Source organism: Numenius arquata, chromosome 1, assembly GCF_964106895.1.
Source record: "Numenius arquata chromosome 1, bNumArq3.hap1.1, whole genome shotgun sequence".
In the NCBI taxonomy this organism is placed as follows: domain Eukaryota; kingdom Metazoa; phylum Chordata; class Aves; order Charadriiformes; family Scolopacidae; genus Numenius; species Numenius arquata.
Genome location: NC_133576.1, coordinates 31,988,681 through 32,002,191, shown reverse-complemented (window position 1 = coordinate 32,002,191; position 13,511 = coordinate 31,988,681). Strand labels below are relative to the sequence as shown.

The following is a 13,511-nucleotide window of genomic DNA, read 5'->3' as shown; positions in this document are numbered from 1 at the left end:
AAACCCCAAAACCAACCAGCACACTGTGCCGAGATCTTTTATTTCAATTCTGCAGAATCGGGTGCCGGGCACTGAGCAGCGGCCAGCACACCCCGCTCTCCTGACAGCCCGGTATTTGTGGTGATAAGATACAACTGATCGGTGAGCTATATCGTTCCTTTACCGTCCCTCATCATACACAGGCATTCAATGTTTTAAACATTTTGGGAGAGCCCTTTAATTAGCATGCTCATTATGTACAAGAGGGTGTGCGTTTTACTATTCTAATCTCCTAAGGCTCCTCTCGGACACACTCTTATCTAGACTTCATTCCAAAGACTATAGGTCTTGTCGTCCCATACTTAGATCAGAGACTGGGAGTGCACTCCCTCTGTGCGCCTTGCTCATCTTCGGTAAGCTTTTGATATAGTAATCCTTCAACAATTCAATTTCTTTAAGTTTTGGTTAATTGTTTCTAAGTCTATTTCTGGTGGATGTGCAAGGACACAAGTTTAATTGTTTCTATATCTAGTTCAGGTGCAAAAGACCCAATTAAGTTTTAATTTCAGGGGTTCAGCTGAAGTTCAATCAAAATTCTATTACAATTTTATAGAAAGCACTTACGTAAGTTTTTCACCATAGTCTTTTGACATCAATGGCATCATATCTTGTGACTAAACATATAAAAAAACATTTTTTTATTTTTTTTTTACTAGCTCTTAGCTGCATGTGTTCTGCCGGAAGTTTATTGGTGCATCACAAAATGACAAACGACAACAGTATTTCCGTACTGAGCTGCTTGGTGACACTTGCTGTGCCTTCCACCTAGAGCAGGGCACTGCAGTGCCGTTTGCTGGCGAACGGATCCAATTTAAAACACTTTCAGATAAAACATAGAAAGCACGTGCTTGCTGTCGACTGAACTACTTGCTCTGCCTGGGACGGGCAGGTGAAATACCGGCTTCTCTCTAGAACCAGGCTGCTGCAGCACTGGAAGCTCTGGCAGATCGCATACCAAATAGATTAGTGTTGACCTTTCTTACTTCTCAATACTTTCTAGTTTCACTTTTTGGAGGCTTCGTACAGCTTTCTCACTAGTATTTAAAAGTAAAGGTAGGTAGGAAGGAAGCTATAATAGTAATTTCCATTGCTGTGTTCTTTTCCTGAACATAAAGTTTTTCCGAAAGTTAATAAAGATCTGTACTTTGATCTTACTCTATAATTAATACGACATGTCCCCTTTGATTCTTGTTGACTTGGCATATTGCCAACTTAAATGAGAACTGACTGCAGTGATCCTGATTTGTCCAAAGTTTGGGAGATTGTAATGGAAATATCTATGCACTGCATTCCATATAATAAAATACAGAAAAACAAGTCTAAATGCAAGACATGTCACAGCAGGGAAAGCAAAATCTTGAGACCAGCTACTAGCACGGGAAGTGAAAGACCAGGACAAAATAACAATAATTTAGAATGAGAACTAAAATAGGAAACATTCATTTCATATTCATAAAGAATTTTAAAAAATGACTAGAACAGACAGGGGGTTGAAGAAATACTTGGTCAAGGCTAAACTCAAGCAGGTTTATTTTTGTTTCCAGTATTTTATTAGCTATACATGGAGACAATGTAATTAAAATATCAACAGGGCCCTTAAGTGATAACTTAATAAGGAATTTAGTTATGGCTACAGTAATTTTAGCACATTCTCACATGCCCAGCTTTTCTTCTTTTAACACACTGATGAGTTTTAGGTAAGCGGATATCAAGAGGTGTTGAAATCTGTACCCCCGTCAGGAAAAAAAAGACTAGGAAGAAAGAGGGTAAGAAAAAATATTTCTGTAGAGGAACTGTACTGGTATTTTACCAGCCATATGCAATATGATCCTCCTTGACATTCTTTTTGTAGAGTATAATTGCATAGAACAGATTATCTTATCTATCCACTGGGGAAGTTGGGTAAGGACACATTAGTACAGACCTGACTAAGCTTCTGTTTCTCTAGGCTAACTCTGGTTTGGGCATCCATCTGCTTTATCTTTTGTCTGATGAACTTCATTTCTAACTTAAGCTAATGTTAACATATTCTTCCTCTACTCAATTATATTTAAATTTCTTTAACGTAAGGAACAGGTTGAAAGAAATCCAGTGTATTTTACTTGTTAACTTTTTCCATTATTGTGGCAACTTTTGTGGTCAGTGACTTACTGGTATAATCTTACAACAGAAGTTACACATAGCTTACACATAGCTGCTGGACATGAGCAGGCAATGTGCTCTCGCAGCCCAAAAGGCCAATCACATCCTGGGCTGCATCAAAAGAAGTGTTGCCAGCAGATCCAGAGAGGTGATTCTGCCACTTTGCTCTGCTCTGGTGAGACCTCACCTGGAGTACTGTGTGCAGGTCTGGAGCCCTCAATATAGAAAGGACATGGACCTGATGGAGCGGGTCCAGAGGAGGGCCACCAAAATGATCAGGGGGCTGGAGCACCTCTCCTATGAGGACAGACTGAGGGAGCTGGGGTTGTTTAGCTTGGAGAAAAGGAGGCTCCGGGGAGACCTCATAGTGGCCTTCCAGTACCTGAGGGGGGCCTACAGGAAGGCTGGGGAGGGTCTGTTTACAAAGGCCTGCAGCGACAGGACGAGGGGCAATGGTTTTAAGCTGGAGAAGGGGAGATTTAGATTGGATATTAGGAAAAAATTCTTTACCGTGAGGGTGGTGGAACACTGGAACAGGTTGCCCAGGGAGGTGGTTGAGGCCCCTTCCCTTGAGATATTCAAGGTGAAGCTCGACAAGGCCCTGGGCAACCTGGTCTAGTAGGAGGTGTCCCTGCTGACTGCGGGGAGGTCGGACTAGATGACCTTTGGAGGTCCCTTCCGGCCTGGACCAATCTATGAATCTATGAATCTAAAGTTACTGGTTGGGAAAAAAAATACCAAAAAGATAAACGGGTGTTTGTGTGGAAGGGTAGAGGGGAAAAGGGAAAGGGATTGGGTAGACTTAACAAGTTTCTTAAAACATAAGGCATAAATCTTATTTAAGGCACAAACCTTTGTAATGTAAAGTCTTTCTAGAGAAGGTTGAATTCAGTTGCTACTGACATTTCAAGGGTGCCATGCTGTGGCATTACAGGAATGACTCTTAGGCTCAAGAAGAAATCCCTTTGGGAAGTCAAAAGCAGTGTTGACAAAGTGATTTTATTAGCTGTGATATATCTTATCAGACAAAAGAGAAATTGTTCCAAGTTAAACATTCTTCCATTTCTGAAACTTATTTGGGCTTGTAAAACATATCACCTTTAAACCAGTAAACTTGGATATTCTTTCTCAATACCAGTGTAAGGATGAAAAGTATTCCTTTCAAGCAACCAAACGTTATAACCAAGAAAACTGAGTTTAATAAAACCAAAATCCTTTTTTATTGTCAGGTTCAATTTGAACAGAAGACTTGACTTTAAGCAATATTAAATAGATGAAAATTAAGTGTTTTGCTTTCTCATATATTAGGATCTTAGAAGTGTTTCACCTGTACTCCATAAGACAATATCTCTGTATCTGTCCATAGGTTGTTGGCAGCAGTTGTGAAAGACAGTAAACAGGTCATTTGACTACTTTGATTCATCACAATATGAGATAGCTTATTCTTCTGCTGTTAAACAAGCAAAAAACTCTTCCTTCTTAAGAGGTAGTGCTAACTCCACTGACATATGCTTTTGTGTTATCAATTAGATGAGATACTCATTAAATTTTTCATCCAGTTTTTACAATTTAGTTGTTACATTTAGATTCTCAAATAAGCAGATAAAACACCAGAGAGTAACTTTATATAAAGATGCATATATATGCACGTAGTTCTAGTCAATACATACTGCAGCCATAAAGTACATACATTTGAGTACTGATACATATGTAAGTCTTGGAGTTAGTGCAAATGCCCATATTCTACCTCAAACTTATTAGTGGAAAAAACCAGTTCCAATAACCATATAAGGTGATTCTAACCAAAAGTAACAACAGAGCTAAGTTGGAAAAAAGTTACAGGAATTGATACTTCAGTGACGAGCACATCTCTGATGTGACACTAAGAATTTCCAGCCTGCTCACTTCTTCAGTGGCTCCAGAAAATTCTTACACCATTCACAAAAATACATTCCATAAGTGATGGAAGTCATACGTATGCTTCATGAGTGGCTGAAATTATGCATTTTCATAAAGTTACTATATTAGTGAAATAATAGCCTTCTATGATTCCTGGAAGTTGGGGAGAAGCAGGGGGGGAGGAACCAACTAAATTTTTTTCCTTTATTAACAAATCATTATCTTCTTAAATGTTTCCTACACCTTAAATAGTACTTTCCTCTTTAAATAGGTTGAGATTAAATATACTATCAGTATACATTATGCATAACACATTTCAAAAATAATATGAATCTTGAAGATTCCTTTTTTAGTAAAGTGCAAAGATGAAAGATTGAATTTCTCTCAAATAAAAATAGCAAATATAATTAAAAAAAAAAAAAAGATTAATCCAGTTACACAATATCAATGTGTCTTTTTCTTGGCTTTGCACTTCTTGTATTTCTGGTGACGCTCTCTTTGCCTCATTTTGTCATCCTCAAGACTAGTGTCACTGTCACAACTTTGCTGTTCTCTCTTTCTTTTAGAGGTCCTTTCATCCACCTGGTACTCTTCACAGTCACTTGAATGTGGGAGGGCCAATCCAAAAGAACTCTGTGCAGACTTAAAATTTGAAGGCAGTGGCGGGGTCATCTGACAGTAAGGAAATTGTTGACCCATTGGACTCTGTACTGTGTACGGCTGTGCTAAAAAATGGTTCATCTAGAGAAACAGAAATGAGTTGTTAACACTGTAAAGAGGAAGTTCTGAAGAGTTTAATTTTGCATGCATTACAGCTTCTACAATGAAAATACTGATAAGTTATAAAACAACATAATACAGAACATTTGAGAATAAAGCTTATATATTTTATTATATCAACTGGTATAGCTAGAAAAAGTAGACAATCTTTCACAGCAAAGTCAGAACAAAGACGTAATCTGATTTAAGATTAAACTGCCAATTAGTCTTTGTGTAAGGTAATCAAACATGGCATTCTTTTCATTTCTTCTATGTATTTCATAAATATTTGTAACTGCAATAATGCTGATTGTTAATGTAAAGACATGCATGTCTGCAATTTTTTTTAACCTCTTTTAATTGATTTTAACTTAATGTGGAACAAGGCATTCCAGCAAGGTAGAGTGAATCCATAGATCAAAGCACTTGGAACAATGCAATAAGCGCACAGCTTATTTCTGCAGTCCCTAAAGTATCCCGAGTCCCTCATACAAAACGCACAGCCCAAGTACAGAAACAGAATTACAAAGGTCAGAAAAGAGCAGCTTTCTACTGACTGGCAGTAACCAGAAAAATTATGGGGAGCATGTCTGAGTATGTTACGTGTGCAGACAGACTCCAAGTGAGTAACCTGCCCGGCTCATCCAAATAAAGGTGAGGTAGGTGCGTGAAGGCGTACATGTGACTAGATTGCTTCCAGCTGAAGCGGCAACAAATTGTCATTGGAGACATACTGCAGTTATCCCTTCCAGCAAGCAGAAAATGGGATGAAGTTGGTCACGTGTGCTGGTCTGCTGAGCTTGGTCTCTCGGTGTTTATGTACTGCATTGTTACTGAGGAGCGGGTTCATCAGTGAGCACAGCAGGGGAGATGGTACATTCCCAAGTCTTCCAACCACAGTGGAGGGAATGGGAAAGTTTGTGTAAGCAGCAGCTCTTCTGAGGTCACAGCCTGGGAAGAGGGGAGGCCAGCTACCACCACATCTGTGCAATGGGGAATAGACCCTCTCCATTTTCCTGCTCAAACTGCTGGCCATTCCCCAGTCAGGCTCTGTAGCAGCAGTACTGTCCACAGTTGGTACCTCACATTAAAAGCTGGGTTTCTTCAGTCCTACTGATGAGTCCATACTCATCAGATTCAGAAGATCCATGGTGTGTTTGGTGACTAGGGTTTGGCCCACAGGTTGCCATCTGAAGAGATCAGTTCCCTCGCCTTGTGGAGTATCTCAGATAAAAGAGATTAGGACAAGAACAGCCCTGTGTGTCAGAGTCTGTTAGAGGGGAAATGGAATACAGATTTTCACTGTCTACTGCTGTGAAGTCAATCATGAATGTGAGAACTGCAGGAACATGAGAAGCTTTAGGCCAGAAACCCTCAAACTCTTGTTGCCCTAACTTGGGCAGTGGTGATCTGTTGGAGGAGTTTTAGGTTTGGTTTTACAGAATCACAGAATCTTCTTGGTTGGAAGGGACCTTTGAGATCATCGAGTTTTAGGACATTGCAAACTTCTGCTGAGCATTTCTGAATTAAGTAGAAGAGCTAAGAGGTTCCCTGACTGAATCGGCTGTATATGAAGAAGCTACTGCTTGCAGGGTTGTAATTTTTCTAGGTTAGCTTGTCTCACCAAGGGGATTTGATTTGGTACATAGTACAGGAAAGAACTCCATCTGCACACTGACATTTCTGGTCTCCCTAAGCTATATACGTTTAAGACATTCCTGGAGTAAGAAAACAGTTTGGTTTGGTAGATCCACTGTTATTATAGTACCCTTAAGTGCTAAAATAAACAGATTTATTACAGTTATTAGCCTAAATCACATTTTGAGACATTAAATAAGCACTGTTTGCAGAAATACAGAATACCTTCAACTGCATAAAAAAGCTCCCAAATTTTTAACTTTTAACACGAACTCACCATCTTTTGAAAGCCTGAGTATTCATGAGGTAAGCTATTCATTGGAAAAGGAGTAACAGGACATGGAGGATTTCCATAGGGCTCTTGATACCTAGGGAAAACAAGCAAAGGTACAAAGACTAGACGTCTACCAAATACTGCTTACCAGAGTGCCGAGACTTAAATCTTGGGCTATAATGAGTATATCCAAGAGGAGAATTGAGATATTAACAACTGGACTTCCATGGAAAAACTGATAAAACAAGGAAAATACATTCAAAGGCTCAATTAATGAGTGATGCTGACATGTACTTAAGTACAGATGCAAGAGTTCTGGATTTCACTGTGGGAGTTTAGCTTCCACAGAGAGTTCTGTCACATTCGTAAATAAAAGTATTGAAGCACCAAAAAATATTGAATCTGGGGTGTTCAGACTTCCATTTTAGCAGGCTTATACCTGTGCATGACAGCTACTTGTATATATACACACAAAAAATACAGATATAAATCCAGTGGGGTTTAAAAATATTATCTGCGTTGTCAGATTTTTTTATCCCCTAACAACTGCAAACATTGCTAGCACAGACACCATATTGCAATATTTACTCATGGTCTTGTATCTTGCAGAAACAAAGAAAAAAAAAAAAAAAAGGGAAAACTCAAGATAACTGAACCTCTGGCAAGCTAAACAACCAAACATTAAAATTAACTAGAGCCCACTGCAAGTCATCAGTAAGGATGCAATTAAAGCATGCAACAGCTGTTTAAAAAAAAAAAAAAAGCTTAGAGATTGCTTTACCACAGCAACTAATTTTCTTAATAAGATTTTTTTTTAAAAATTATAATCATACAGTTCATTCACAGGTGATCTTTGTTACCTATATGAAGGTGAATATAACTCAATATAGTTCTCAAAACCATGTGTAGGGCTGTTTAGTTCTGATGAATGAGAACTTCCTGTAAATAAGACAAAAGCATAATGACTATTCAGTTAGGACTACTCAATTAACAGGTTAAAAATACAGTAAGTGTTCTGTGTCACCTGTAGTGTGCTAGTATACCTAAGCTAGTATATAAAGCTAAGGTGCCACTTTATGGCAGATAATCTACAGCATTATTGTACTGCTTGAAAATGTTCATGTATCATTTATTCACTTACAGAAACATAAATCAGGGCTGTTGAAGCAATCAAGAACAGAATAATTTCCATCCAGTTAGAGACACAGAAGATGCTTCCGATTTTCGGAACCTCAGCCATTCTACTTAAACCCAGCAACTGCTCTGTACAGCCTTTGAAGGACGGACCAGCACAGTCCATGGTGGGAATGAGAGTCCTTAATGTTGGGGTTGCAAACGCCACCCGGTCATTAGCTTTCTAGGTTTATTTTCATAAACATAAAATGAAGAATGTAACTCTGATTTGACTATATTCTTCAAACTACAATCCCTTCCACTTAAAAGCAAAGCTTTAGTACAAAAACTATCAAAGACAGTTGCTGCAATTGCTGAACCAACTTTTCCTGCCAGACTACAAGTTAAAGTCACACCCTGATTCCTAAATATAATCTGGCGTGAAAAGCTCTGCTGCTGTCTTCCATACAGTGTGGTCTGAACTGGCTTGCAAGTTATGCTGTTCTGAACCAACCTATTGCATTCTCTTAGTAAACAAAAAATACGGAGACAGAATCCTTCCCTATGCAAAAGCCACAAGTTTTTTTTTTTTTTAGAAATAATGGACTGTAATTTAACTATAAATCATCATCTTTATAAAAGACTGGAGGATTCAAAAATAATAAAAAAAAATAAAAGGGTTATTCATTTAGACTACTAAACATACCAAACCGATACTGTACTTTAATTGGTCTTCCATACAAACGGATTCCGTTCAGCAAAGCTATTGCATAAGGCACTGATTCTTTGTGCTTAAAGCAGACAAACCCAAAAGACTTAGGTTTTCCTTCTTTGTCCTTACAAATCGTCACTTTGGTTAATGGTCCAGCCTGAAAGAAATTTGTATTATTTACTCACAGAAATTAAGAGATTGACTCTTCATTCTATTTTGAATATTTATTTCATAATGATGTACATTCGGCCATAGTCAGAAAATGTGTCAGTTTCTCAGTATAAAAATCTGTACTTAATTTTGATAATGTGTGTCCACATTCCCCAAGCTCAAAATCTGAGCCTTCTACAAATGAAAATCAGCTCTACAAATGCTAGAAAGCAACGAAGCATCAGTCCAAGGGTGATGTTTACTCTTTGAAAAACATATTTTTAAATTATTTTTGAAATATAATGATGACAGCTGCTGCAAGGGGGAAGACTGATTTACTGACTCCATAGTAAAAGCTATCTTACGCATGTACAGCTGCTAGTACAATTATAACTAATTATAACTAAGCAATTTGGTAATAATTGCCTATATAAAAGTGACCTACTCCATTAATATGTTTCTATTTTACTCTTGCTTAAATTCATAAAATGGGCAGCATCACCACTATGGGAAAACAAACCTGAATAGAGAGTAGTGCTTCTGGAACCAAGACAAAACATTTTTCTGTACTGCCTAAACCTCATCACAACTACACGGCAAGGAATCAAGAGACCCTATCATCTCATCAGAGATACCATTCTGTTTCTGCATCCCCCCCCAAAAAAAAACCCACCACACCCCCAACAAAACAAAACCCCAAACTACAACCTTTGGCTGAAATATCTTTATTGAAAACTTCCATCTCTGCCTACAAGTCCCATTTTAATCCTTACCATAGTACTTCTAGAAGCAAATTAAAGCAGTGATGTTCCATAAATACTGGCTCAATTTTCAAATAAATTGTCGTTTTCATAATAAATGTCAAAAATTATGTCTTCTCGACACAAGATTGAATCAGTATATTACTCACCAAATTAACAGTTTCTCATCAAAATAAACTATGCATCTGTACAGCTGCTTTAGCAGAGGGAAAAGACATGGCCAACAGCAATCTCTTGCCACAGCTCAAGAGTGTTCAGGATGCAACAACTTAACTTTAGCAGGATATAATATCCAGATAAGCAATCAAGTGAACATAAGTTACCAAAAAATCCATCAGTAAAAAAAATTACCAAATGTCCAAATCACTGTAGGAGAAGAAGAATTCGTTGTTCTGAAGCAAAAAACAGCACCCATCAGTAGAACCAGCTTCCACTACTACTAGTGATATAGTATGTACTTTTCAGTAAAAGTCACTCAGAAGTCATCTATAGCTTCAGGCAAACACAAGATTACTCGTAACAGCTTTACCGCAATTAAACTGCATAAACAGTTAAACATTCAAAACAAACACACAGCATATGCTCAGATGAACAAAATAAGCCAAAGAAAGTAATTTACTTTATTATTCTGCATTTTCAATGACTACTGTCAAGCAACAAATCTGCAATCTGTCTGCTGCGAGCACTTAGAGCGATGATGTGGAGCCATCTCCTTTATTCTACCCTCCATGTTGTGAGACTGAAGATATTAAGGAATGTCATCTGTGAAAATAATGTCTGATCATTGTATGCTTTTGCCAGCTGTGTATAAACTATTCCTCACTTAAATAAGATGCTTTTGCTGAAAAATGAAACAACCCCACCCCTGGTGAAAGTAGGGAAGTCATACAGACAAAAACAAAGGATCAAATAGAATGTATTTTTTTTATTATTATTGGTGCAGAGGGTGATCAGGCTATACAGCAATGGATACTACCTAGGTTGTCCTGTCCAGGGAATCTTCAAAACGTTGATCTCATCTTTCCAAATATCTTGAAGTTTGATGGGGTTTTTTGTTTATTTTGGGGGGGGGGACGTGTGGGGGTGTGGTGTTGTTTTCATTACTTGGTTTGTTTGTTTTTAAAGAAGGGATTTCAGTAAGGTTCTGAACATGTTTATTTTTGCTTCAGTTGGCTCCTTAAGGCATTTTTGTTGTTGTTCTGCACCACACTGCAGTTTTTAAAAAATTACATGTATTCAGTCTTCTGATTATTATTTGCCTAACAAGGAGAATCTGGTTCTTCAAGAATTAGAAGCAAACTCAAGTCCTTTGCAGATCAGTCTTTTAAATATGTAGTCTTCCTGTTCATAAATAAAAATATTAATAGTTTAGAAGTAATAATAGATACTTGCTCGTAATCTCATGGGGGGAAAGCTACAGGTCAGGACTGCATCTTTAGGACTATGCCACAGCAGGAATACTGAACATATAGTTCAGTATGGAAGGTATATAACCTTCCAAGAAAGGACAATACTGCAATGAGAAGTCTATGCTGTTGCAGCAAAAGACAGAGAAACCCGAGTGAGAACAAGATAAGGAGAAGAAATAAATCTAAGTAGGTGTTAAGAAAAAAAGCAAAGTAGGGGTTATTGGGATGACCTAAAGACCCAGACAGAAGGCAGCAGCTGGATGACTGCTGCATATTATGCAGAAGAATCATGCATAATGAGAGCATCTGCTTATTTTTATCTCTTTTGTACCAGAATTTGTATGGTACTACTCATGTCCCCAGGTAAGACAAGCTTTCTTAACCTAATGTTTACAGTTAAACAGCAGACTACTGTTTAGTATTGGAAGCAGGCAGAATACTACATAGAAAATAAGGGGGAAAAAGTAAATAGAAGAAACAACAGTTTAGGGAAAAGTTAAGAACTGAAAGTTGGGAAGAGATGGGAACAGCTAGAAACCCAATGGGTATACCAAACAAAAAGGCCTTTCAATGCAAATGGAGTAGCATGCTGAGGTCTTGCCTAGTTAACGAGACAAATATAAGATTAATCAGTGGAATAAAACTGGTGAGTAGAAATAGTTCTGATTAGCAATGAAATAGCAAGAGAACAGATGATTCTGCCCATCTCTTTTTTTTTTTTTTTTTTTTTTTTTCACTCTTTCTTTTGCAAACACACTAGAAGGAAGCAAAGTTCATTCTGAGACTGGGAGAAATTAGTAAACTGGAAGAAACAAGTTTACCACCAAGCTGTTGGTTGAACCGTCCAGTCAGAGTCTGGGGCCTTTCAGCTTGACAGAGGGTGACTGGATCACACCAGGAGGAAAAACAAACAAACACACAAAACCCCCAAATCAACAAAACCAAACAATAAAACCTCCAAAACGCCAAACAAAAAACCTCCAAAATTCCAAAACAAACACTCCATAAACAAATTCAGGAAAAGCCTAGCATCAGCAACTATTGTCAATCCATCTTGAAATGTGATGCTTGCATTAGTGATGTAATGCTCCCTCCTCTCCATACCCTCCCCCCTCTTTTCACTACTTTCAGGTTAATAAGCCTGGCTTAGTCAGGGAAAGTGTCCATGTGGGATCAAAACTGAAGCCAAATCAGTGTCTGAACATTTTCTGTCTTTGACATTTGCTTTCCTCCTTGGCATACTTGATTTCCAAAGGTTTGAAACAAGTCCAGCTACTTTGTATGGTACCCACCACCTCCTTGAAAATCCCACCGATGGAATTTTTAATATCTTCTCAACCATTAAAACATTTTGATATAAAGGTCATTTACAGGTCTAAGTCCAGAGCCCCACCTGCGTATCACTCCTATTGCCTCTCGCAATCCGTTAATAGCTTGAACCTTGCTCAAGACATTTTCAAGTTTTGATCAATAATTTGATTGAGAACAATCAGTACAAAAATTTATTGCTTATATTAAAAAAAAAAAAAAAAAGTGTAAAAAAGATTTGTTTCCTTGGGGATTTTCAAAACATCTACGGCGGGGACCGGGACCGGGACCGCTCCCATCCGCAGTGCGCCAGAGCTCACGGAGCGGCACCGGCGGTGGGCAACGGGCGGAAGGCGATAAGGGCTCCCGCCCCTGCCCGGTGCCCTGCGGGCGGCAGCCTCGGCCGCCTCGGTACCGCTGCCGGCAGGTACCGGCCCAGCACGACCGCCGGCTCCGGGCTTCCCAGCCGCTCGCAGCCCTTCACTCCTGAGGCGGAGGCTGCCGTGGCGGCTCCCCAGCCGCGACCGGGAGCTTCTCCCTGGCCCTGCCCGGCCCCGGGGACAGCACGGCCGCCGCGCCCGGCTGGGGCCCGCCGAGGCCTCCGCTCCGCGGCCCCGTCCCGCCCCCGGGGGCCCGCCCTCCACCTGCAGGAAGAGCTCGTAGAGGATCTCCTCCCGCACGCGGCTCTCCAGGTTCCCCACGAACAGCGTCCGGTCCGCCTCCTCGGACCGCCCCGGACAGGACATGGCGGTGCCGCCGCCACCGGCTCCCGCCGAGGGAGGGGACGGGGAAAGAGCCCCCGCTGCCGTAAAGCGCCGCGCCGCTCGTTGCTAGGGAGCGGGCTCGGTGTCCTAGCAACGCGGGAGCGCCGCCGGGCGGGCTGCCGGGCGAGGGGAGGGGCGTCGTGCGGGCGGGGTGTGAGGGGAGAGGGGAGAAGGGAAGGGCTTGGGGCGCAGGTCCCCCCCCGGAGGCCTTGCCATGGCTGCGGGGAGGTCTGCCCTGCCTTGTATCGCGCTTGTGGGGGACGCCACGCGTGCAGAGAGTTGGTGCCAGACAGGGCGGGTGCCGTTACTCTGTGGGGAACGTCAACATTTTGAGATGCTTCTTTCATTTTTTAAAAATTTTTTTTTCTTTCTTTTCTGTTTTTTTTTTTTTTTTTTTCCCCGCTGACTAGAGGGAAAGATTGTTGTTGTCAGACTTGCCAGTGGGAGCGTGTGTTGTGCAGGGACGTGACCTCGGGGGAAGCGTGCGTGCCCGGGAATACTTCCTTCTCACCTGTCTGAAGCTGGAAGCGTGCTGCGGCCGGG

The 13,511-nt window shown here is 40.4% G+C and overlaps 1 protein-coding gene across 1 annotated transcript; it reads right to left on the bottom strand.

Annotated features, from left to right (window-relative positions):
* Positions 1 to 4,524: 4,524 nt before the first annotated feature.
* Positions 4,525 to 12,950, bottom strand: RBM11 (RNA binding motif protein 11). The gene is made up of 5 exons (XM_074158211.1): positions 12,849 to 12,950; positions 8,571 to 8,733; positions 7,612 to 7,690; positions 6,755 to 6,845; positions 4,525 to 4,821 (listed from the first exon to the last, which is right to left on the bottom strand). The coding sequence occupies exons 1-5, from the start codon at positions 12,948 to 12,950 to the stop codon at positions 4,525 to 4,527; spliced, it is 732 nt and encodes a 243-aa protein (XP_074014312.1).
* Between the last annotated feature and the right edge of the window lie 561 nt (positions 12,951 to 13,511).